Source organism: Vipera ursinii (genome assembly GCF_947247035.1).
Source record: "Vipera ursinii genome assembly, chromosome: 13".
Taxonomy (NCBI): Eukaryota; Metazoa; Chordata; class Lepidosauria; order Squamata; family Viperidae; genus Vipera; species Vipera ursinii.
In genome coordinates this window covers 1,618,818-1,644,052 of record NC_139526.1, presented here as the reverse complement: position 1 = coordinate 1,644,052, position 25,235 = coordinate 1,618,818, and the positions used below count along the sequence as shown (strand labels likewise).

The window sequence follows — 25,235 nt, the reverse complement described above, 5'->3', positions numbered from 1 at the left end:
AGAGTAAGCGCCTGTTACTCGTCCCAGCTTCTGCCAACCTAGCAGTTCGACAGCACGTAAAAATGCAAGTAGAAAAATAGGGACCACTCCGGTGGGAAGGTAACAGCATTCCGTGCGCCTTTGGCGTCTAGTCATGCCGGCCACATGACCACGGAGACGTCCTCGGACAAGCGCTGCCTCTTCGGCTTTGAAACGGAGATGAGCACCGGCCCCTAGAGTCGGAAAAGACTAGCACGCATGTGTGGGGGAACCTTTACCTTATCAGAACCTTGACAACAGCTTATTCAGGGGAAAATGTATGGTACACTCCTGATGTAAACATTGACTGAGAAAATTTTTAACAGCTGCAAAATGAAGATGTATGTATGTATGTATGTATGTATGTATGTATGTATGTATGTATCATGTTTCTAGACTGCCCATCTCCTTCCAGGAAGGGTTCTGGGAAGTGATGGTCATATTAAAGATTTTGAAAAAGAGGAAAAGTGAATAAAAGGCCAGATATGGCTTGTACTGTGAGGAAGAGGGCGCCTCGGGGCGTGAGATGGGCAACTCCAGACAGACATCCTGGCCAGAAAGTGTCCTGAAAAAGGTCCACAGTAGCCAGGGAAGAAAGTGCCAAGCATGGAGGAAGGAAGACCACACGGAGAAACCCAGAGGTGGCTTGAGAATACAAATGGCAGAACGATTCAAGCAGAAGAGGAAAAAGAGCAACGTGAGGGGAAGGGCAAGTGTGACTCATAAATCCAGAAAATGGGAGAGCAACACTGGAGGAGCCCAAGATGGAAGGTGCATGAAACCGCATCTCCATCTAACGGAGGGAGACGCTGTGGAGATTGTCTGAGGACTTATCCAATTGCTGAGACAGATTCAAAGAGGCTGTTTTCAAATGGGATCTGATTTCTTCAGGGAAACATTTAAAACACACCTTAAAGAAAGTCAATATTTGATACCTGGTTACTTCAGCCTCTACAGAAGCAGGCAAAACACAAATAATTGAACTGGATCCATTTTAGAATCATAAAAACATGCAGTTGATAGCCATGGGAGTCAATACGGTTCACCTGACGGTAGGGATAAAAAAATCCTTCTCTGAATTTGAAATGCTTTAACAGTATGCGACATCTGCATTTAAAAGAGGGATAAAAAAGGATTTCTCTCTGGGAAAAATCAGAGAAAAAAAATCAGAGAAATTACAAGAGGTAGAAAGTCTGAGGCAGTAGAAACCCCAAGAGAACTTCACCGGAAAAATTATACATTAAACTGATGAACACTTAAAAGAAAAATTATCAGTGAAAGAATTAATCATATTTAATAAACATAGAACAATATATACGGTAACTTGGGTAAATTAAATAATGTATTGTATAGTACTGGACATTGAGGCAAAAGCAATAGAAGGCAGAAATTTGTCCAGAACAGTGCAAAGAACAGCAACTAAGATGATTAAAGGTCTGGAGACTAAAGCATACGTAGAACGGCTGCAGGATTTGGGAATGGCCAGTCTAGAGAAAAGAAGGCGTAGGGGGGACATGATGGCAGGGTTCCAGTATTTGAGAGGATGCCACAAGGAGGAGGGGGTCAATTTATTTTCCAAAGCACCAGAAGGCAAAACAAGAAACAATCGATGGAAACCAATCAAGGAGAGAAGCAACCTGGAACTAAGGAGAAACTTCCTGACAGCGAGGACAATGAACCAGGGGAACTGCTTGCCTTCAGACGCTGTGGGTGCTTCATCACTCGAGGTTTTTAAGAAGAGACTGGACAGCCACTTGTCTGAGATTGGTATAGGGTCTTCTGCTTGAGCAGGGGGCTGGACTAGATGACCTCCAAGGTCCCTTCCAGCTCTATTCTGATTAATTTCTTAACGTTAGGGGTGTTTGCAAGTTATGGTAAAAAGAGGCCTCTGGCAGCACAGCTGGAGCTTTGTCTGTTTTCATGTGTGACACACACCTGGCGGATGCCTCTGTAAGATGTGAAGAGTTATTGCCAAAGATGCCAACATCTGCCAAGTTAACAAAATGAAAAAGCACTTAGCAACAGTTCATTGGGTGACCGTTCAAATTTGCAAGGGCATGACTGTTTTTCACACTTACACCACTGCAGCATCCCCCATGGTCACGTGATCAAAATTTGGACATCTGGCAACTGATCCATACTTACGGCAGTTGCAGCGTCCTGGGCTCACGTGATCATCTTCTGACAAGCAAATAGGGAACCCAGGTTCACTTAACAACTGTGGCGAGAAAGGTCATAAAAAGGGACAAAACCCATTTAGCAAATGTCTCACTTAGCAACAAGAAATGTTGGGCTCAATTGTAGTTGTAACTTGAGGACTACCTGTACCATTAAAACAACCTTCCCAAATCATCAGACCGGATTGAACCTTTTTGAAAAGTAACCAGAAAAAGAGGAAAATGTATTTTATTCTAGCAGTGATTGATTGCACAACTGGAGGTGCACAACCAATGGCACTTTCTCCTCTGGAACTGAAGATTCCATACTTCTTGCCTTTGTGTTTTCCTCGTAACCCAGATGGAAGAAGGTATGCAAAGTTTAGGGCAGGGATGTCAAACTCAATTTCATGGAGGGCCGCATCAGCATTGCAGTTGCCCTCAGGGGGCCGGGTGGGTGTGGCCAGGGTGGGTGTGGCCTGCTGGGTGGGCGTGGCTAGAGTGCGTATGGCCTACTGGGTGGGCGTGGCCAGCTCTACATCGTTCGCATCAAGGGTGCCTATGGGGGCCTGGGCAGGAGTGGGACAGATCTGAGGGTCTCTGGCAGAAGGAGGGTCTCTGGGCCAGGGCCAAGGCAGTGGGGGCCCTTCCCTCACTGTTTCCAGGATGGCTTCGTGGGCCACAGGAAACCACTTTGCGGGCCGCATCCGGCCCCCGGGCCTTGTGTTTGACATGTCTGGTTTAGGGGAACACTGTGGCTTCTCCAGGTGGTTCATCCAGAAAGGTGCAGGCTACCAGGAAGTCCATGATAGAAACATGAAGTGGATGGTTGAGAATCCCAAGAACCGGGATGGAGAAAAGCAGTGAGTGCAGCATGCCCATTTGGAGATGCACCCAGGCTGTTCCCATTTCAGTCACCTCTGTGGAAGAAAATAATGCAACCACTTTCTTCAGTAAAAGAGTTGAGGAGCAAATCTCTGAGAACAAAGTATTTATAATACGGTCTGCATGAAAACTCAGAAGAAAAGTAAAATGAGTTGAACAAATTCTGGACTGCCTTCAGGAATATTAAAAAAAAAACCACAACAACTCAGGAATGATAAAAGAGTTTTGAACTGACGTTCGTGTCACAGCAGTTCTTCCTTAAATGACTGAGTACCGTATTCTTGCATGCTGCCTTTAAATCCATTAAAAAAAACTCTAATGGGAAAAGTGAAATGTGTTCTTTGTTGTAAACTGAATGGTAGTAACCTTAATACTAGTATAATTTGCAGTAGGTTTTGAAGTCCTGATGGGAGGATGTCAACAAAAGAAAAAGGAGGAATTAATCAGCTCCAACAGGCAAAGACATGTTTCAACAAGGGATGATTTCTGGAAGTAGTTTAGCAACAAGAGAGGGAGGGTTGATTTGTTCAGGGGCATAATTAATGCTAGAAAGGATGCATTCCTCAGATCTCAGCCAGATAAGGCCAATGACAAAACAAGGGTTTATAAGAGAGGGAGCGAAAGATATATCAAAAGTGATAAGGGCTTCACTCCTAGTTTTGGTGAATTTTGTTGTTGTTAGCTGCGAAGTGTCCGACCCATCGCGACCCTATGGACAATGTTCCTCCAGGCCTTCCTGTCCTCTACCATCTTCTGGAGTCCATTTAAGCTCACGCCTACTGCTTCAGTGACTCCATCCAGCCACCTCATTCTCTGTCGTCCCCTTCTTCTATTGCCCTCAATCTTTCCCAGCATTAGGCTCTTCTCCAGTGAGTCCTTCCTTCTCATTAGGTGGCCAAAGTATTTGAGTTTTAGCTTTAGGATCTGGCCTTCTAAAGAGCAGTCAGGGTTGATCTCCTCTAGGACTGACCGGTTTGATCGCCTTGCAGTCCAAGGGACTCGCAGGAATCGTCTCTAGCACCAGAGTTCAAAGGCCTCAATTCTTTGGCGCTTAGCCTTTTTTATGGTCCACCTTTCACTGCCATACATTGCAACTGGGAAGACCATAGCCTTGACTATACACACTTTTGTTGACAGGGTGATGTCTCTGCTTTTTAATGTGCTGTCTAGATTTGCCATGGCTTTCCTCCCGAGGAGCAAGCGTCTTTTAATTTCTTGGCTACAGTCCCCATCTGCAGTGATCTTGGAGCCCAGGAAAATAAAATCTGTCACTACCTCCATTTCTTCCCCATCTATTTGCCAGGAATTGAGAGGGCTGGATGCCATGATCTTGGTTTTCTTAATGTTAAGTTTCAACCCAACTTTTGCACTCTCCTTCTTCACCCGCAACAAGAGGCTCTTTAATTCTTCTTCGCTTTCTGCCATTAGAGTGGTATCATCTGCATATCTTAGGTTGTTGATATTTCTTCCGGCAATCTTAATTCCAACTTTTGATTCATCTAGCCCTGCCTTTCTCATGATGTGCTCTGCATATAAGTTAAACAGGCAGGGTGACAGTATACAGCCTTGCCGGATTCCTTTCCCAATTATGAACCAATCAGTGGTTCCGTGTCCAGTTCTCACTGTTGCTTCTTGGCCCACATATAGGTTTCTCAAGAGACAAATTTGGTATATTTGGTTTGGTATGCCCATCTCTTTAAGAACTTGCCACAGTTTGTTATGATCCACACAATCAAAGGCTTTAGCATAGTCAATGAAGCAGAAGAAGATGTTTTTCTGGAACTCCCTAGCTTTCTCCATGATCCAGCGTATGTTGGCAATTTGATCTCTAGTTCCTCTGCCTCTTCAAAATCCTGCCTGTACTTCTGGTAGTTCTCGATCCACATACTGCTGGAGTCTAGCTTGTAGGATTTTAAGCATAACTTTACTAGCATGTGAAATGAGTGCAATGGTGTGATAGTTTGAACATTCTTTGGCATTGCCTTTCTTTGGAATTGGAATGTAAACTGACCTTTTCCAATCCTGTAGCCACTGTTGCGTTTTCCAAATTTGCTGGCAAATTGAGTGTAGCACTTTTACTGCATCGTCTTTTGAGATTTTGAATAGCTCAGCTGGAATACTGTCACCTCCACTAGCTTTGTTGTTGCTCAGCTTTCCTAAGGCCCATTTCACTTCACATTCTAGGATGTCTGGCTCGAGGTCAGTGACCACTTCATGGTGGTTATCAGGGATGTTAAGCTCATTCTTGTATAGTTCTTCTGTGCAATTTTGCCACCTCTTCTTAATCTCTTCTGCCTCTGTTAGGTCCCTGCCATTTTGGTCTTTATCATGCCCATTTTTGCATGAAACGTTCCCTTCATCTCTCCAATTTTCTTGAAGAGATCTTTGGTCCTCCCTATTCTATTGTTTTCTTCTATTTCTTTGCACTGTTCATTTAAGAAGGCATTCTTATCTCTTCTAGCTATTCTCTGGAATTCTGCATTCAATTGGGCGTATCTTTCTTTTTCTCCCTTGCCTTTCGCTTCCCTCCTTTCCTCAGCTATTTGCAAAGCTTCCTCAGACAGCCATTTTGCTTTCTTGCATTTCTTTTTCTTTGGGATGGTTTTGGTTGCTACCTGTTGTACAATGTTGCGAACCTCCGTCCATAGTTCTTCAGGCACTCTATCAGATCTAATTCCTTAAATCTATTTGTCACCTCTACTGTATATTCAACCGGGATATGATTTAATTCATAGCTGAGTGGCCTAGTGCTTTTCCCTACTTTCTTCAGTTTAAGCCTAAACTTTGCAATGAGAAGCTCATGGTCTGAGAGAGAGTCAGCTCCTGGTCTTGTTTTTACTGACTGTATAGAGCTTCTCCATCTTTGGCTGCAGAGCACATAGTCAATCTGATCTCTGTGTTGACCGTCTGGTGATGTCCATGTGTAGAGCCGTCTCTTGGGTTGTTGGAAAAGAGTGTTTGCTATCACCATTGTATTCTCTTGAGAAAATTCTATCAGCCTGTGCCCTGCTTCATTTTGTACTCCAAGGCCAAACTTGCCTGTTATTCCGGTTATCTTTTGGCTTCCTACTTTAGCATTCCAATCCCCCATGATGATAAGGACATCATTTTTTGGTGTTAGTTCTATAAGGTGCTGTAGGGCTTCATAGAACCGGTCAATTTCATCCTCTTCAGCACCGGTGGTTGGGGCATAGACTTGGACTACTGTGATATTGAATGGTTTGCCTTGGATTTGAACTGAGATCATTCTGTCATTTTGAGGATTGTATCCCAGTATTGCTTTTCCTACTCTTTTATTGACTATGAAGGCTACTCCATTTCTTCTGAGGGATTCTTGCCCGCAGTAGTATACCTGATGGTCATCTGAATTAAATTCACCCATTCCTGTCCATTTTAGTTTGCTGATACCTAAGATGTCGATGTTCAGTCTTGTCATCTCTTGTTTGACCACGTCCAGCTTTCCTTGATTCACGGATCTTACATTCCAGGTTCCTATGGAGAGAAAATCTTTACAGCATCGGACTTTCCTTTCACCACCAGACACATCCACAGCTGAGCGTCCTTTCGGCTTTGGCCCAGTCGCTTCATTCTTTCTGGCACTACTAGTACTAGCCCTCTGCTCTTCCCCGGTAGCATATTGGACGCCTTCCGACCTGAGGGGCTCATCTTCCAGCGTCATATCGTTTTGCCTTTTGGTACTGTCCATAGGGTTTTCATGGCAAAGATACTGGAGTGGTTTGCCATTTCCTTCTCCAGTGGATCACGTTTTGTCAGAACTCTCTGCTATGACCTGTCCGTCTTGGGTGGCCCTGCACGGCATAGCTCATAGCTTCATTGAATTACGCAAGCCCCTTTGCCACGACAAGACAGTAATCCATGAAGGGGGTTTTGGTGAATAAGCCAGACCAAAATATTTATTTCCATGTATATTGCACATGCTCAATCCTGCTGTTTCATATGCCTATCTAAGGCCTTGAGTAGATGCGCTTATTAGCTGCCTGAGAGGTGCAAAGGTTATTTCCATCTTTGCAAAGGGTCTTTGTAGGTGGAAATCAATATAGAATCGATTGAAAAGACAATGCGAGAATAACTTTACTGATTGGAATGACAATAACCAAAACAGAGAGCAGATGCCGATTGCCCTTTCTTCAAAAAGATGCCTAGTTCCAGCCTGCTGTGTACAAGAAACACCCTACATTGTGTGCGTAGGTGTGGGTATGTATCATTTGAAAGTGGGGTACTCACTGGTGTTCTTCCTTCTAAGAAATGGCATTTAATCAGAGCTCTCTCATTGTTTGCAAACTGAGTGTGAGTCAGCCATGTTTGCTTTGTAGAATGAGATGGGCGGCATATCCATTTAAATAAATAAGTAAATGTTTGTGCAGAAGAGGCCAAAGGAATCTTAAGGTGCCTAAGCAGAAGGTTTGTGTCCAGACCACAGGAGGTAACAGCTAGCCTGTCATGCTGGGCAGGGTCCTGGGCACCGAAGGGATGTGTTTCAGATACACTGGAAGAGGTTCAGGAAAGGGCAAAGAAGAAAACCAGAGATTAGAAACTCTGCCGACAAGAGCTGGCAGGAACGTTTATCCCTGAGAAGTGAAGAACAAGGGCCAGCCGCTCTTCAAGGAGCCGAATGGCCCTCAAGACCGGTTGTCGTCCATCACGGAGGGGGGGGAATCAACGAGCAGCCCTTTTTGCGCCCCCCTCCTAGCAATAAATATATTTCCAGACATCCCAGCGGTGCCCGGGTTGTGCCTCGAAACCCTCGCAGGGGTTCAAACAGGCAGCCTTACTCTAGATCGGCTGTAGGCAACCTCGGCTTTTATGACTCGTGGACTTCAACTCCCAGAATTCCCGAGTCATAAAAGAGCCGAGGTTGCCTACCCCTGATCTAGATCTCAAGTCCAGGCAGGACGGGGCATTCTGGGAGTGCAGAGCGCAGCTGCCTGGGGGATTCTGGGAGCGGCGGAGGAGCCGCGCCAGGCGGATCCGTGCCTGGGGGGGGGAATATTCAGGTCGGGGGAGCCACTCGGCGAGGATGCCCAGCTGGGCGGGCGGCCTTTCTCCGGCAGAGGCGGGCTGTGGCGCCCCCCCAGCGAAGGCCGGGCTCCTTCCCGAGGGTCCGGCTACCCCGAGGCCTCCAGGCTGGCGGGGCCCTGGGCCCAAAAGCCCCGCCGCGAATCCCCCGCCCCACCCCGAACGCGGGTCCGGATCCGGAGGGCGGGGAGGGGGTTCTTGGGTCCTCCCGGGACCGGCGCTCGGCCATAGCGATGGGCGGCAGAGCTGCCGCGCGGGCCCTTTAAGCCCGGCTCCAAGATGGCGGCCAAGGCGGGCGGCGGAGCGCGGCGCCCGGCCCCGAGATGGCGCGGCCGGCTTCGTGCGTGACGCCCCGCCGTGCGCGCCCCGCCCCGCCCCTGCCGGAGCCCTCCGCCGCCTGACCCGCCGGCCCGGTTGCGGCGCTGCCCCCCCTCCGCCCGCCGGGAGAGGCGCCATGGCGGGCCGGGTGAGCGGCGCGCCGGCCGCGGGGCTGCCCGCGTCGGGGGCGGCGGGCGCGGGGTCGCCGGCGGCGGCGGGCAAGGAGAAGGAGAAGCGCTCGCTGGGGAAGCGGCTGCTCTTCCGCGGGCGCGGCGCGGGGGGCTCCTCGCTGGGCGGGCTGGTGAGCCGCGTGCTGCGGACGCTCTCCACGCTCTCGCACCTGGGCGGCGAGCACGGCCACCCCCCCGCCGCCGCCCCGCCGCCCCCCGAGCAGCCGCCGCCGCCGGAGGAGGAGGAGGAGCGGCCCGAGCCGCCGGCGCCCCCCGCCGCCGCGCCCTGCTGCCCCCCGGCCGTCGCGGCGCTGGTGCCCGGCGTGGCGGGGCTGCGCAACCACGGGAACACGTGCTTCATGAACGCCGTGCTGCAGTGCCTGAGCAACACGGAGCCGCTGGCCGAGTTCCTGGCGCTGGAGCACTTCCGCGGGCCCGCCGCCGCCCCGCCGCCCCAGCCCGAGCCCCGCGCCGCCGGGGAGGTGACGGAGCAGCTGGCGCAGCTGGTGCGCGCCCTCTGGACGCTCCAGTACACGCCGCAGCACAGCCGCCAGTTCAAGGTGAGCCCGGGCTCCGCCGCCGCCGCCGCCGCCGCCGCCGCGCCTCCTCCTCCTCCGGCGGTGGACCCGCCGAGCCCCGTCCGGAGCCTCCCCGGCGCTTTGCTGCTGCCTGCACTGCGGAGAGCGGCTCCCGCCCTTCCCAGGCGCCGCCGGCCGCCGCGCGTGGAAACCCGCCTCTGGTTCCGCGTTGGAGCCCGGGCGCTGCCCGAGCTGGGCGCGTTGCTGGAGACGCTTCGCTGCCGGGCTGGGAAACCTCTTCAGGGCAGGGATTTGGGGGGCGGGTGGGTAGGTGGGGCTGCTGCCGGTTTATCTCCGACCTTCTTTTGCCCTGACGGGGCTGGGGGGCTGCTGCGCTCTCTTCGGTACTGCGCATCCTTCGTTGGATGTTTGCTCGATTGTTGTCTGGGGTTAATCCCTGCTTCTCTGGTTCTTAACAGCTGGCAAGGAGGCCTTCTGGTCTTTTCGTTTCCTTTTTAGCTTTTTTGTTGTCTCTACCGAATAGCATCTAAGTCAGGGGTCTTCAAACTTGGCCCTTTTATGACTTGTGGACTTCAACTCCCAGCTGGCTGAGGAATTCTGGGAATTGAAGTCCACAAGTCATAAAAGGGCCAAGTTTGAAGACCCCTGATCTAAGTGTTGTTTATCTCCGTGTGCCCGTTGATGGCTGAATTTGTCCCGTGTGCCTCTGGCTCTGGGTGTCCTTTGCGCCACCTGGGCTGCTTCCTTCCAGCCACTTCCTTTTGGAGAGGAGATTTTTCTGCAGTTCTTGTGGTGCTTTGATGGATGAGTTTGCCATCGACTGAAAGGCGCCCAAACTGGTTCCGATTCCCTGATTTTTTTCTCTAAGGTTGCCCTTGTGAAAGAAAATGTATGCCAGGTTGTAGGCCGCAGCAGGAGAAGGTAGAGGTGCTACTGAGACTCCTCTGGGTGCCTTTTAATAAAATCCTAGTTTTGAGAGGGGCTGTCCGGGTCCCTGGATTCGACCCCTTGCTCCCTGGCAGGGATCCCAGGGAAGACCATCCAACAGTGACTGCCCGCGTAAGGGGAGCCGCCCACCCCTCTGTTTCGAACGCAGGATACGGAAGGTGGGGTTTAGACTGCAGATCCTGAGAGAACTTTAGAAAAAGTTTCCTGACAGCTCTTGCCTCAGTACATTTTTGAGAGATTTCAGTCAATTTCACACTTGCAGTCTTCAATTTTTACCAGGATTTGGGCTTTCCCCCCGGGATTTCTATCCGTACTCTCACAAGGTTTGGCAGTCTTTTGTGTAATGAACTGACAAAAGTGCCAACACATTGTGCCACAAATTCTGCCCTTTGGAGCATAGTGCAATGTCACAATACACCTAGAAAAGGATCAGGCTTCTGTTGACTGTAATGTTGCTGATATCAGTCAGGCTCCCAAGGGGTTCTGGTGGTCCTGTGAGGTTTGAAGGTTGAAAAACGGCTTGGCCTTGCAGATGTCTTCCTGGCTGGCGAGAGAGTTTCCAGGCAGCAGCCGGTGAAAGACAAGATAAGAGCACATTTGGCGGTTGTACAAACAAGAGGCCAGCTTGCTTGACAGAGTGGTGCAGGCACGTCTGGGTTAATGATAATGATAACTTTATTGTCACTTTGAATGTGCACCAATCGGCAAACATCAAAATGAAATTTCGTTGCATACAGCTCTCAAAGGGTCACCACCTCCGATATATACTCCTTGTTCGTGGCCCGCTCAAATTTCACATTGTTTCCTTGTACACTTGTCATTTAGTTCCCAGATGTCTTGTGGGCTCTGCTGAGTGGTTCTAGTTGTGATAGTTGGGCGAAGGCTGGCTCTCCAGGAGGTCACTGAGTGAGCCAAGCTGTGCATCGAGTGAACATTATGGGCTGTGCAGAACATGGAATGCAGGTCAACAGACCTCCGTATGTTGGTTTTACGTGATACAGACCAGGTCTCTTGGGTTTCTTATGCCAGTGACATGACTAGGGGCAAACCTGCTGCTGGGGTTGATACACAGGCAAGGGCCACGATGGGGAGGGGCTGCCTTCCAGCCCTTGGGGGGCCTTATGCAATGGGCCTGCATTAGAAGTCTGGACAGGATGGAGAGAGTTCTGTGGGGTGAAGCGGGCCCTGACACACCCCAGTGCCACTCTGAATTGGGTTTGGTCATTCACGCAGCACTGGTGAAATAGTGGAGCTGTACCCTTATGGGTCTCCCTGTGAGTAGTGGATTTTCTTGGTCCCATTGCAGCTCCTGCCTGGTCTTCAGAAATAGTCCCGAAGAGAGACTGTTGCTGCCGGATGACACCAGAGTTTCTGCTGCGTGCGGATGTAAGGAGGACTACCTCCTGAAGCCCTCTGTCCGAATGGTCGGCACAGTCCTCCTTCCCTTAAGCCCGTGGAGCAGAGCAAGGGGGGGGGGAATGTTGTGCTATTCAGCTGGGACCCTTTGACATTAAAAGGGGGAATTGCTAACTCTGTGGAAGATAGGCCCGAGATCCAGGAGGACCTTGACAGACTTGAACACGGCCCCATGCAACAAAATTCAGTTCAGTGGTCAGAAGAGCAAGGTTTTACACATAGGCAAAAACCCCCCAAATGCACCAGTATGTAGTAGGTGGGACCTAGCTCAACAATAGCAACTGTGAAAGGGATCTAGGACAGGGCTTTTCAACCTTTTCACCCATTGTACCACTTTTAGGATAGGGCAACATCCGAGTAACACCAGTCGTCTAGCAAGGTGTCAAAAGGTAGCAAAAAAGGAAAAAAAGTGATGAAGTACGGGTAGTCCTCAACTTACAACAGTTCGCTTAGTGACTGTTCGAAGTTACAATGACACTGAAAAAGTGCCCCCCAAGCCACAGCCGAACAAGACGCCTGCCTGCCCACGCGGTGGCGCTCTTCCTTCTGTCCGAGGTTTTCATTGTTGTGAGCATTTCTGTTGAGGATTGGCAGCGGGGGTGGGGTGGGGGGGTGTTTGGTTTTTATTCCCCCCCCCTCTGCTGGGTGGTTGCAGCAGGTTTTGGTCACTTCACATGACCCTGGGACACTGTGACCGTCATAAATATGAATCAGTTGCCAAGCATCTGAATGTAAATCACACGACCCTGGAGATGCTGCAACGTTCCAGCTGATCGGCGCTTCTTCTGGGCTTAGAAGCGATAAGTGCCGAGCTCCAGCTGGAGCCTGGCGCTGATCCTGGCGCTTCCGCTGAGCCCTGACAGCCCTGCAGCTCCAGCCATCTCTCTCTCAGGCTTGTGCGGTGCTGCCACCGGTTCAGCTCATTCCCCTCCCCCGCTACTACTTTTCTAGGATGGTCGCGTACCACCTGCCAGGTGCCAATGTACCACAGGTGGTACCTGTACCACTGGTTGAAAAGCCCTGATCTAGGAGTCTTAGTGGACAATCACTCAAATATGAGCCAGTGAGGTACTACAGCTGACATAAAGGCCAGCGCAGTCCTAGCCTGCATCCACAGAGGGATAGCATCAAGATCATGTGAAGTGTTAGCACTGCTTTATACTGCACTGGGAAGACCACACTTGGAATAATATGTCCAGTTTTGGTCACCAAAACACCAAAAAGACGTTCAGACTCTAAAAGAGTGCAGTGAAAAGCAAGAAAGATGATTAGGGGACTGAAGATTAAACTGTACGATGAGCGGTTGCAGGAACTGGGTATGTCTAGTTCAGGGGTCGGCAACCTCGGCTCTTTTATGACTCGTGGACTTCAACTCCCAGAATTCCTGAGCCAGCATAGCTGGCTCAGGAATTCTGGGAGTTGAAGTCCACGAGTCATAAAAGAGCCGAGGTTGCCGACCCCTGGTCTAGTTTAATGAAGACAAGGACTGGGGGGACATGATAGCAGTCTGCCATTAATTGAGTGGCTGACATAGAGAAGGGGAAGTCGACCTACTCTCCAAAGCACTTGAGGGCACGACAAGAGGTAACGGATGGAAGCTTATCAAAGAGAGACCCAACCTAGAATTGAGGAGAAATTTCCTGACACTGAGAACAATTCATTAGTGGAATGGCTTGCTTTCAGAAGCTGTGGGGCTCCATCACTAGAGGTTTGTTAAGAAGAGCCTGGACAGCCCCTTGTCTGCAAAGGTGTAGAGCAGGGCTTTTCAACCTTTTCACCCATTGTACCACTTTTAGGATAGGGCAACATCCCAGTACCACCAGTCGCCTAGCAAGGGGTCAAAAACACGATGACCCAAAATAAAGGAAAAAAGTGACGAAGTACTGGTAGTCCTTGACTTACAACAGTTCGCTTAGTGACTGTTCAGAGTTACAGTGGCACTGAAAAAAGTGCCCCCCAAGCCACAGCCGAGCAAGACGCCTGCCTGCCTGCCCAACGGCGCTCTTCCTCCTATCCGAGGTTTTCATTGTTGTGAGCATTTCTGTTGAGGATTGGCAGCGGGGGTGGGGTGGGGGGGTGTTTGGTTTTTATTCCTCCCCCCTCTGCTGGGTGGTTGCAGCAGGTTTTGGTCACTTCACCTGACCCTGGGACACTGTGACCGTCATAAATATGAATCAGTTGCCAAGCATCTGAATGTACATCACAATACCCTGGAGATGCTGCAACATTCCAGCTGATCGGCGCTTCTTTTGGGCTCAGCAGAAGCGCCAGGATCAGCACCGAGCTCCAGCTGGATCCCCGCGCTGATCCTGGCGCTTCCGCTGAGCCCTGACAGCCCTGCAGCTCCAGCCGTCTCTCACTCAGGCTTGTGCAGTGCTGCCACCGGTTCAGCTCATTCCCCTCCCCCACTATCACTTTTCCAGGATGGTTGCGTACCACCTGCCAGGTGCCATGTACCACAGGTGGTACCCGTACCACCGGTTGAAAAGCCCTGGTATAGTTTCCTGTTTGAGCTGGTGGGGTGGGGTGGGGTTAAACTAGAAGACCTCCAATGTCCTTTCCAATGCTGTTTTTCTTTTATTCTGTTAAAAGTAGACTCTAGTATTATGCAGCAATTCAGCATTACAGTATTTTGCTTGCTTCATAAAAAACACTTAGGGCCATCCTTAATAGTGTAATCAGGGTGGATTTGAATCAACTTGATTTAAATCATGATTTGAATCACTAGTAAAAAGGCTTGATTTAAATCAACTCGATTTAGATCATAATTTTTAAAGAGCAACTGTCATCTCTGTCCAGCAGTGGCTCCTTCTCTGACCTGCCGTTGACTCACTGACAGTCCCTTTAAAGGGGCGGCTGGAGATGCGGCAGTGACCCAACAAGGTGAGGGACGTGGCGGGCAGCAGGACAGTGGATGCCCGCTAACGGGCGCTGCCACGATGGATCTGAAATGACAGGTGCTCTTTAAATGTAAGGACTCATTCTTGCTGGTAGTTAGAATCTTTAATATTATTACTTGCAAACAAAATGAAGGTTTGCTATTTAGAGCAATAAGCTGTCAGGTTAGTAAAACAGCGACATCAGAACCGATTTTAGGTTAATAATCACACATAGTTGAAGAACTACTCAAATTCTTTTATTTAATTAAAACTCTCAGAGCCTGGTACAGATACATTTCCCTTCAATCATACAGTTTGTAGTGTACATAGATTTGCAAAACAATGGGATAAAGGAATATTCCTGAATTTTGTTTTATGATTTATCTCATGGTTACTGTGAAATTGTGTGAATGCATCAATGCAGTGCATGTTATCTAAGCTTGCAGAGCTTGGATTCATTGAATGAGTTTATCAAAAATGTAAATATTGCAGGATATACAGCCTCATGCTACATAACTAAGCTCCATTTCATGCTGAATAAACTACATTATTAATATATCTTAAATAGAAAACTATCTTTAGATAGATTTTTACTACAAAAGCATTTTATTAAAATAAATTTGATAAAAAAATCCGATTTAAATAAAAGAAATTGATTTTTTTGATTTTCTTAAAAAAATCATCGATTATTATCCACCCTGAGCGTAATTGGAAATGATCATTAAATAAACGAATGCAGATATAAGATGTGTGCATTTAGACTACCCTTCCAGGTGCTTGACCCCTTTTATCTTTGCAACAGATTCTTTGCACAATTCACATTGGTTCAGTTAGTCGATCACTTCTTTTTGTTTCATTGGATGCTGAGTTTGGCTGTGAGTGAGTGGGCTACGGTGGTTGTATTTTTAGGGTGTTGTGAGGGTCTGTGGGTAGAATAGATGGACAGTGAATTTGGGGATCCTTCAGATTGGGTCACTTGGATTTGTATCCTTTACCAGGCCTTCAGGAGACCTGGGCAGAAATGTTTTGAATGTGGCACCGAGGTCCCAGGACAGGGGCAGGGTTTTACCTCAGGGACATTTGGAGGCACTGCTTTGTGGTTGACTGGTTCTGAGAAGCTATTTATAAGCTGGGCTTTAGGAATCAACAATCCCAATTGATTTTATTGTCCCAGACTCAGTGCTGCGTAACAACCTCCCAGGCTGACCCCTGGACTGGCTAGGTAGGCAGTGGAGTTCCCCAGACTTACGGTCTTCAACCTCAACCTGCCTTCAACCTGGGGTTGCTGGGTGAGGTCATCTGAAGACACTGAGTGAGGTGTCATCAACTTCCTGATGATCTCCAACTTTCTGTCACTGGCTGGCTGAGTGATGCCACGGAGGATTTTTAGAAGAGACTTCTCTGAAATGATATAGGGCAGGGGTGTCAAACTCAATTTCATTGAGGGCCGCATCAGCACTGCGGTTGCCCTCAGGGGGCCGGGTAGGTATGGCCAGGGTGGGCGTGGCCTACTGGGTGGGCGTGGCTAGAGTGCGTATGGCCTGGGTGGGCATGGCCAGCTCTACATTGTTCGCATCAAGGGTGCCTATGGGGGCCTGGGCAGGAGTGGGACAGATCTGAGGGTCTCTGGCAGGAGGAGGGTCTCTGGGCCAGGGCCAAGGCAGTGGGGGCCGTTCCCTCACTGTTTCCAGGATGGCTTCGCGGGCCACATGAAACCACTTCGCGGGCCTGATCTGGCCCCCGGGCCTTGTGTTTGACATGTCTGATATAGGGTCTCCTGCTTGAGCAGCAGGCTGGACTAGAAGACCTCCGAGGTCCCTTCCAGCTGTATTCTATTCTGATGATTAGGTTCTGTCTGGAGGCTGTAGGGGCAGGAAGAATAAGCCGAACGCTGCTTTGGGTTGATGGCTTGCTGATTCCATGGAATTTCCATCTTTGGCTCTGGATGTGGCCCCACTCCCCCAAATATGGCAGGTGCACAATTTCCTCAAGTCCTTCCTGGACCTGCGGCTCCTGTTCAAAGAACAGGTAGCTATTGCGAGTAGAAGAACCTTTGCAGAAGCTCATATTGTGTTCCCATTTCGCCCTTCCCTGGACCAAGAGGCTCTGCTCATGGTCCCCCACACTGTAGTCGCCTTCCAGGTGGACTGCTGTGATGTGTTCTACATAGGGCCGACCTTGAAGAGCATCCTGAAGCTGCAGCTGGTACAAGATGCAATGACGTGGGTGGTTGTGGGTGTTTCTCAAGCTTCGCTTGTTACACATTTGCTTTGTGAGCTGCATTGTTTGCCGGTGCGCTCCCAGGTTCAATGCAAGGGGCTGGTGGTCCCCTATGAAGCCTTTGTGGCAGGGGGCAGATGGTTTGTGAGACTCCCTCTGCCTGGTTGTGTATCCTTCCCATCTGGTCTGGCAGGAGAGGCCAGCCATGGGTCCCACCCATTCAGAACGAAGGTCTTTCCTCTGCGCCTCCCTGTGGAGCATCCTTCCCCCCCACCCCCAGGGGTCATATGGGTCCCACTTGGCTTTTCACGGGGCCCCGAAGAGTTGCTCATGTTTGTCACTGGGGATGGAAATCGAAGTGCCCGTTTGGGGTCCGGAAGTTGCCTTGCCTATTTATTTTGCATTTTGTATTTTTTGGGAGGTTGGCTGATTTTGTGATTGGCCACACAGAGTCGCTTATTTGGTGTGGCGGCCATGCACACCCATTGAGTTAAATAATAAAACACTGAGGCTCGTGACTAGGAAGCAGTTTTACTCTACATTTGGTCTTTCTTCCTATACAGGTAGTCCTCAACTTACAACAGTTCATATAGTGACTGTTTGAAGTTACAACGGCACTGAAAAAAGTGATTGTTTTTCACACTTATGACCATTGCAGCATCGTCAGGGTCACATGATCAAAATTCAGATGCTTGGCAACTGACTCACCTTTATGACGGTTGCAGCGTCCCAGGATCACGTGATCCCCTTTTGCAACCTCCTGACAGGCAAAGTCAATGGGGGAGCCAGATTTACCTAATAATTGCAGTGATTCACTTAATAACTCTGGCAAGAAAGGTTGTAAAATGGGACAAAGCTCACAACATTTGTCTTGCTTAGTAACAGAAATTTTGGGCTCCATTTGGACATAAGTGGAGGACTTCCTGTGTTACACAGACTAACCTTTTAATGCTTGCAGAAGTCCTAGGACAGCTGGATTCTTTCATCCAAACACAGATGTGTCCTCCAGTTCTAGTTCCTGGTTCTCTTTGCCATTAGAGAAGTTAAGTTAGCAGGGTTGCGAAGTGAACCAAGAGGAAGGTACCTTCCCATCAGTGGGTACCTGATTCTTCCGGTATTGCCAAAACCCAAGTCAGGTTTGAAAAGGGTCTGGCTGGGTTTGGGCTACCTCACCCTGTTTCGGTCGCCTTGTTCTTGCTAAACCTTTGGCTACGGAAGCGATCCTGTTCTTCTCTTCCTGAAGCAAGGAGGGTCTGCAGCTCCCTTAGGACTAAAGGACCTAGGAAGCCACAGATGCTTCATTTTTAAAATTCTGTCCTGGTTTATAACTTCCATAAGGTTCCTGCATGGAAAATCCTTCGTACAGATCTGAACTGCCAGTGCCGGGGTTAATCTCTATTACAAAAGATTTTAATTTCTCTTAGAGCATATTTTCCTATACTCTTTGGTTTTGAGTCAGCAGTTGGAAATGCAAGAAATTTGTACAGATTAGAAATACGGAGGTCTTAGGCATTAAATGGGCTGACAGCTTGGTGCCATTTGTGCAGCACGGAGTCTTCGTTGTTGCCGCTGTTCATATTTATTGCTTGCTTCTATTCGTGAATAAAACCCAGTTTCCTTTTGGCAGAGATTGGGGAAATCAGGTCTCCACACAGACAGGCGTAGTTCTTCCCTATTCCTCAGCTCTTTTCTCACCCCAGCACAACAATCTTCCTTTATGGGGGTATGCAGCATCCTTCTCAAGCTTCACCCCAAGAACTGAGAAGAAGAATTACTGGGACAATTGGGGAAGGTGGGGTTCCCTGGTTTATTGAGCTGTTCTGCCAAGCCCAAAACTCACTGAAAAAAAGCAACTATTCGTCTGTGAAGGGTGGAATCTGCCGTTGCCCTCTCCCTGACATGTGTCAGTGCCTCCAAGAGAGAAACTGAGGCAGGCAGTTCCCATGAACAGCTAATGTCCAACTGAACTTCCCTCGTTTCTCTCCTCTATTAACTCTGACCCCTCCCCATTCCATTAGTGGTTGGCAGGAATACCCTGATCTCCCCTTGGCTGTCCCTTTTCTTACTAGTTATTTATTTATTTATTTATTACATTTATATACCGCCCTTTCCCAAAGGACTCAGGGCGGTTTACAGTTCTGCACGGGCCCATTTGAACGCAGTTCCTGTGTGGGGAGAAGAGCAAAGGAAACGAGAGTTGAGGTACTCTCCCCTTTCCCCATCACCTGATACTGTCCCACCATCTCCAAGCAGGGCCTCCTCCTCCTCCTCCTCCTCCTCCTCCTCCTCCTCCTCCTCCTCCTCCTCCTCCTCCTCCCCCATCTGAAATGGTAATAAGCGTTGTTATAGGTCTGAGCCCAGTGTGGGCTAAGGGTGATGGGAGGATTAGAGGGCCGCAGACTGAGGGGAGGTTGAATAGGCTGAGGTGATGGCGGACTCTTCAGATTCAGTGTAGCTTGTGGGGTTAGATAAGCACACCACCTTCCTCAAGACTTTGGATTACACTTCCCAGTCTTTACAGTAGAAGCAGTTGCAGCCATTGTAGCAAAACCTGAGAACCTGGGAAAACCGAGTAATGGGATGGCCAGTCAGAAGGTGGCAATACAGGTAGTCCTCCACTTACGACCACAATTGAGCCCAAAATATATGTTGCTAAGAAATTAGTTAAGTGAGTTTTTTCCCCCATTTTACGATTTTTCTTACCACATTTGTTAAGTGAATCACTGCAGTTGTTAAATTAGGAACACGGTTGTTAAATGAATCTGGTCTCCCCATTGACTTTTCTGATCAGGAGGTCACAAAAGGGGATCACCTGACCCCGTCATAAATATGAGTCAGTTGCCAAGCGTCCAAATGTAAATCGCGTGACCCTGGGGATGATGCAATGGTCATAAGACACTTTTTTCAGTGCTAATGTAACTTCGAACAGTCGCTAAGTGAACTGTTGTACGCCGAGGACTACCTGCATTGGATCCCTCTGTTAGGTCAGTGGGGAGAGGGGTTTGGGGGTACAAATGGAAGGACAGGCCTGGGAATAGCTGCCCTTATTGAGGAAAAAGGCTTAGAATAATTTTTAAGGCTGTGGCAGGCTAGTATTGGTAGAATATTGTAGAAATAAATGAATCATGCTCCTATGCTAACCCACTGTATGTGCTATCCTATATCTTCCCCACGTGTCATTACTTAGTGGTGACTGTAAAATAAAAAGATAATAAAGGAGGAAACGCTGTAACGAGGAGGAGGGATAAGTCACGGCAATGCATTTACCGAATGACGATCAAAGCTTCATTTTGAGCTATCCAGAACTATTCAACGGCAACTCCCCTCTCAGGGAGGTGGGTGGTTTGGAAACAGGAAATATAAAGAAAGAGACTAAGAAGTGGAAGGAGGGTGTGGGGAAGAAGCAAGAGAACGCAGGAGCCCAGCCGTGAGATTGGCAGCTTCGAGGTGCATTAGTCGGTGACAAGTGGACTTGATGTCATCCCTGCTCTGAAAATGGAAACCTGCCGCTTTTCTCCGTATCTCATGACTTTGTGTAACATATCACCTGAAGAAGTAAAGAAAAAAGAAAAAAGCAAGTTGTTTGACCACACGTGACAAGCTATTTAAAGTGGTGCTAATAAAAATATTGCCCAATTCTAGAAGCTGTTTACAACTTTACAAGAAAACCCCGGGCCAACTTTGTAACGTCAGCTATGCTGGCTCAGGAATTCTGGGAGTTGAAGTCCACGAGTCATAAAAGAGCCGAGGTTTTCCTACCCCTGGCCTAGGAGAAGCCACAAGAAAGAAGTCAACGTTATCTGATGACAAACGCTTCCTGACGCAGAGGTCGCTTGCTGTGCCATTGACCAAACTGGATCTAGAAGGATCCTCAACTGACGGGTCTCATGGAGAAGCGGCTCTGCCTGGAACAGTCTGACTCCCGTCCCCAGAGACGTTTGGCTGGCACAAACGCTTTGCCTTTAAGTCAGATGATTCTGTGAGAATGCTGAACGGATGTACGAAAGTGGCGATTGGCTGGGTGGAACTTGATAGTGGGAAGATGGAGGTTTCTCCCCGTTTGGTTTTTCTGCTCTGACGGAGGGAAGTTGAGAACAGGGCTTCTCAACAGCTGTTGATTGCAGGCATGACACCTTTCGGAAATGACTGGAAAAGGAGTGGAACATAGTTTGGCTCTGATCCTTCTTCGAAAAGTTGATTCCAGAAGATATTTCTGGGGTTATTTAGACATGGTGCCCTAAACGGCACCAGTGTGGGTTGGCCTAGTGACCTCCTCCATCCTCAGCAGAGTCTCTGTGCATCCATCCATCCAGCACCAAGGATGCATTTGACTGTCTCTGAGAGAACTTGTTTTGCAGGGACCTTCTTCCTACCAAGATGAACCAGCAGGATGCCCAAGGGTCTGGTTAATTTTATTTTTAATTCAGCCGCACTGCCTCTATGGTGTTGTGTGTAATTGTACAGCCTTGGGGCGTATTGTAGGAAAGAGAGCAGGTTTTTTTAAAGAAAGTTGTTCTTACGTGTCCATCATAGAGTTCCTGATACTGATCTTCTACCTGGCCGTGTCCTTGTTTGAGCATGTTCTCTAGGAAGGGGCTGTGTCTGATCATTGGTTGGCTTTGGAAGGCCTTCAGCAGCGACAAGAGAAGGAACTTGTCAAGGAACTGTTTGAGAGAACACAGTTCTTCAGTCCGGTCAAGCCAATCACAGTAGCTAAGTCGCTACTACTTCGGAAATTTAATCCATCTTGAAGTTACCACTGGTGAAACAAAGTTTAAGTGGAGAAATGTACGTTTGCTGCACAATTTGTCCACATTCCCAGTTGTTGTAAACTATTTTTTTTAAATGTAACACAACCTAGGCCAGGGGTAGGCAACCTTGGCTCTTTTATGACTCGTGGACTTCAACTCCCAGAATTCCTGAGCCAGCCATGCTGAGGGAAAAGGGACAGGTTTCCATGCTGAGCCATGCCGGCTCAGGAATTCTGGGAGTTGAAGTCCACGAGTCATAAAAGAGCCGAGGTTGCCTCCCCCCCCCAGACCTTGGAGGCCTCCCAGCCACTTTGACCTGCTTTCTTGCCTGCTTTCTTCCTGCCCTTGGGAGGGAAGGGCTTTCAGCAGCAGGGCAGGGAGAGATGGCTGCCGTCACAAGATGTAAACCAACACTCAGAAACTAAAAAAAAAAGGAGGTGGAGGCTGCAGAAGGTGCCAGATATTTCAAGACATTTTCTTTTCTGGAGGTGTTTGGTAGCACAAGATTTAGCAGTGACTGTGGGTCTCTGACTGTTCTCTCCCCCCCCCCCCATTCCACCTTGGCGAATCCATGGTTCTGGTATCTTAGCATATGGGGAAGGATGGGGAAGCTTGGCCTGGGTGTTACTGGGGTATGGTCCACAACACGCGGGAAGCAAGCGCTCCCCTGAGTTGAGCGTTTTAAAGGGCATGCCTAGGAATTGAACATGGGTAAAGTTGCTCAGTGGGTTAGGACGCGGAGCTTGTCGATCAGAAGGTCGGCAGTTTGACAGGTCGAATCCCGAGTGCCGCGTAACAGAGTGAGCGCCTGTTACTCGTCCCAGCTTCTGCCAACCTAGCAGTTCGAAAGCACGTAAAAGTGCAAGTAGAAAAATAGGGACCACTCCGGTGGGAAGGTAACAGCGTTCCGTGCGCCTTTGGCATCCAGTCATGCAGGCCACATGACCACGGAGACGTCCTCGGACAAGCGCCGGCTCTTCGGCTTTGAAACGGAGATGAGCACCGGCCCCTAGAGTCGGAAACGACTAGCACGCATGTGCGGGGGAACCTTGACCTTTACCTAAAGTCTCCAAAGAAGCCTGTCAACATAAAAGCTGGAAGAAGGAAGTCGGGAAAGCTAAAGTAGAAAAGAAATTTAGCCTGCAAGAAAAGCTAAAGGTAACAGCAGGCCTTTTTGGCTATATTGGTAGAGGAAGGAAGGAAGGGAGGGAGGGAGGGAGGGAGGCCATTTTCCAGAAGGGAAGCTGTTCCAGTCCACCCAAGAAGAGCAGACCTGGGTAATTGCAGACTTGTGCCCTAGATGTTGCTGTGGGGCAGAAGCCTGGAACAGATAATTAAGTCATCAGCCCGGGAGCCTTTGTCTGAAGGCGTTCCCTGGGCCTTTTTAACTTTGCAGTTATTTTATCTTTTATCTATAGTGTAGTCTGATTTTCAGCTTTGTTTTTAACTATAGCTTTTATATCATTTTACTGTAAACTGCCCAGAGGCAGGGAAGGGTGATGGGCAGTATAGAAATGTGGTAGGTAAGTAAGTAAGTAAGTAAGTAAGTAAGTAAGTAAGTAAATAAATAAATAAATAAATAAATAAATAAATAAATAAATAAATTTAGCCATGCTGATTCATGGCTTGGCATAATTAAGCCATGTCAAACTGACCTGATCTACATTTATGACGGGTCGATCCGTTTAGTTGACCGGGGAAAGTAGCAGAGGCCACGATCAGCAAGAGACTCCTTTCCCCTGGGCTTCTAATGGAGAGAATGACCACCTGGGGCGCCCTCAGGTGGGCACTTAGCAAATGTACGTTAGCGGCTCCTCGTTAGGTTGAAGAGAAATGGGGTGTATTGCGGGCCCTGTTCCGTGTGGTTGGAAATGACTTGGCTGAGGGGTAAGAAAATACAGTTTTTCTATTTGCAAATGATGCAAAGATGGAGGAAGCTAGTAGGGGACCTCTCAGAGGACAGAATCAACTTTCAGGGGGATCTTGACAAACTGGAACAATGGGCAGAAAGCAGCAACATGGATTTCAACAGAGACGGGTATCTTGTGTTTGGGTAGATCCAAGGCCAGAGCTGGGAAGGGGGAGCCCAACCTGGATGGCAGTAGATGCAGAAAGGAATTCAAGCCAAGGTGACCATGCAGCTGCAAAGCAAACAAGCAAAACAACAACAACAACACCACCAATAGCCAACCCCCCCCTACCCCCAAACCCTAGGCCACAATAATAGAAAAATCTAATGTCAAAATTAAGAGAAGCCTCTGTTCCGCTCCACCCTGCATTGATCAGAATTCACACACACCATTCAGCTCTGGGCCGTACATCTTGGCAAGGACCCTGACAAACTGGAGCAAAGTGGTAAGAGGTCTGGAAGGAGAAAAACCTCTGAGGAACAGTTGGGGAATTATTGGGTATATTCAGTCAGGAGAAGAGAATAGTTTAGGGTGACGCAATAGCTGCTTCCGAACAGATGTAGAGTTGTTCAGAAGTGCTTCAGAAGGCATGAAATTGTGATCTAAATTGCAAGGAGGTGGATTTGGTTGGACATAAAAATGTAAGTTCCATGGTGGTGGCAGTAATAATAACAACACTTAGACATATATCACTCCACAATGATTTACATCCGTTTCTGTGGTTTACAGAGTTAGCCTATTGCCCGCCCTCCCCCCCCCCCCAACAATCTGGGTCTTCATTCTACCGACCTCGCAAAGATGGAAGGCTGAGTCAACCTTGAACCGGTCAGGATCGAACTGCTGGCAGTGAGCAGAGTCAGCCTACAATACTGAATTCCAAGCACTGGGCCACCAAGGCAGAACTAGTCAGGACAATCTGGCTGTGGTGGGACAGTCCTTGGGTGCATCCCTCTCGTGACCTGAGAGTGTTTAAGTTCTGACAATACGCTTTGTGCGCCAAGTGCCAACCCCAAATCTGAGGTTACTTATATAGCTGTTAAAGTGTGTTAAAAGTGTGTGTGTGGAGCGGGAAGTGGCGTTGCTCCCCCAACTAGTAGCACTTGAACACTAGAGAGGAGCATTTTTCTTTCCATAACCCAAGAAGAGGTTCTGGGTATTTTAACAGTCTCTGACCCTGTTGAGGCTGGCCTGTCAACAGCTTCTTACTTGGAACATAAGCCCTAATAAGCAGGCATACACATAGAATGAAGGCTATTGCTAAGCACATTGATTTGTGCTTCTTAGATTGTAAGCCGCCCTGAGTCTTCGGAGAAGCGCGGGATATACATGGGATTTTTAAAAAAAGTGTGTTAAAGTGTGTGTGTGTGGAGGGGGCAGTGGCGTTGCTCCCCCAACTAGTAGTGGCATATTCTGGTGTTGTTGTTGTTGTGCTTATTTAACTTTTGGTAGCAGCAGAGTGGCCCCTATCTTCTTAGCCTCCCCTTCTGCACCTGTTCATTTTAAGGCCTTGCAGAATGTCCCTTCTGTGGCTTTGGGTCGGGGGGTGTCTCTCAGCCATTCCTCCCACAGCGAGGTTTTCCTGGGGGCTCTTGGAAGAAGGCTCAGCTGAAAGTGTGAAATCAACGCGCGTGAGAGAGAAGGGGGGGGCAGCATGGATGGGGTGTGGGGAGACCATGCCTGCCATCCTCCTCTTAAGCCTTCATCCGTGTCCCCCACACCCCCGTGCGGCTGAAAGGCCTTTCTGTGCCAAAGCCAGCCATTATGGCCACTGTCAATGTTTGCTCTTCAGCACTTGAGAGGAGCATTTTTCTTTCCATAACCCAAGAAGAGGTTCTGGGTCTCTGACCCTGTTGAGGCTGGCATCTCAACAGCTTCTTCCTTGGAAAATCAAGTGCTGCCTGGTTTACAACCAGGCAGGTTCTATTTATCTTGATGCGACAGCTCAGTGGGGAAGGAAGGCTGGGGTGGTAGGGCAGGGCGGAGGGTTT

The 25,235-nt window shown here is 48.8% G+C and overlaps 1 protein-coding gene across 1 annotated transcript in view; it reads left to right on the top strand.

Moving 5' to 3' along the window:
- Window positions 1-8,097: 8,097 nt before the first annotated feature.
- The window catches only part of USP31 (ubiquitin specific peptidase 31), a gene marked incomplete at its 5' end in the record, with an annotated part of 39,528 nt that continues 22,390 nt past the window's right edge, over window positions 8,098-25,235 (top strand). The window contains one exon of the mRNA XM_083372418.1: window positions 8,098-9,144. Within this exon, the coding sequence (XP_083228544.1) occupies window positions 8,098-9,144 (1,047 nt within the window). The remainder of the gene's footprint in view (window positions 9,145-25,235) is intronic.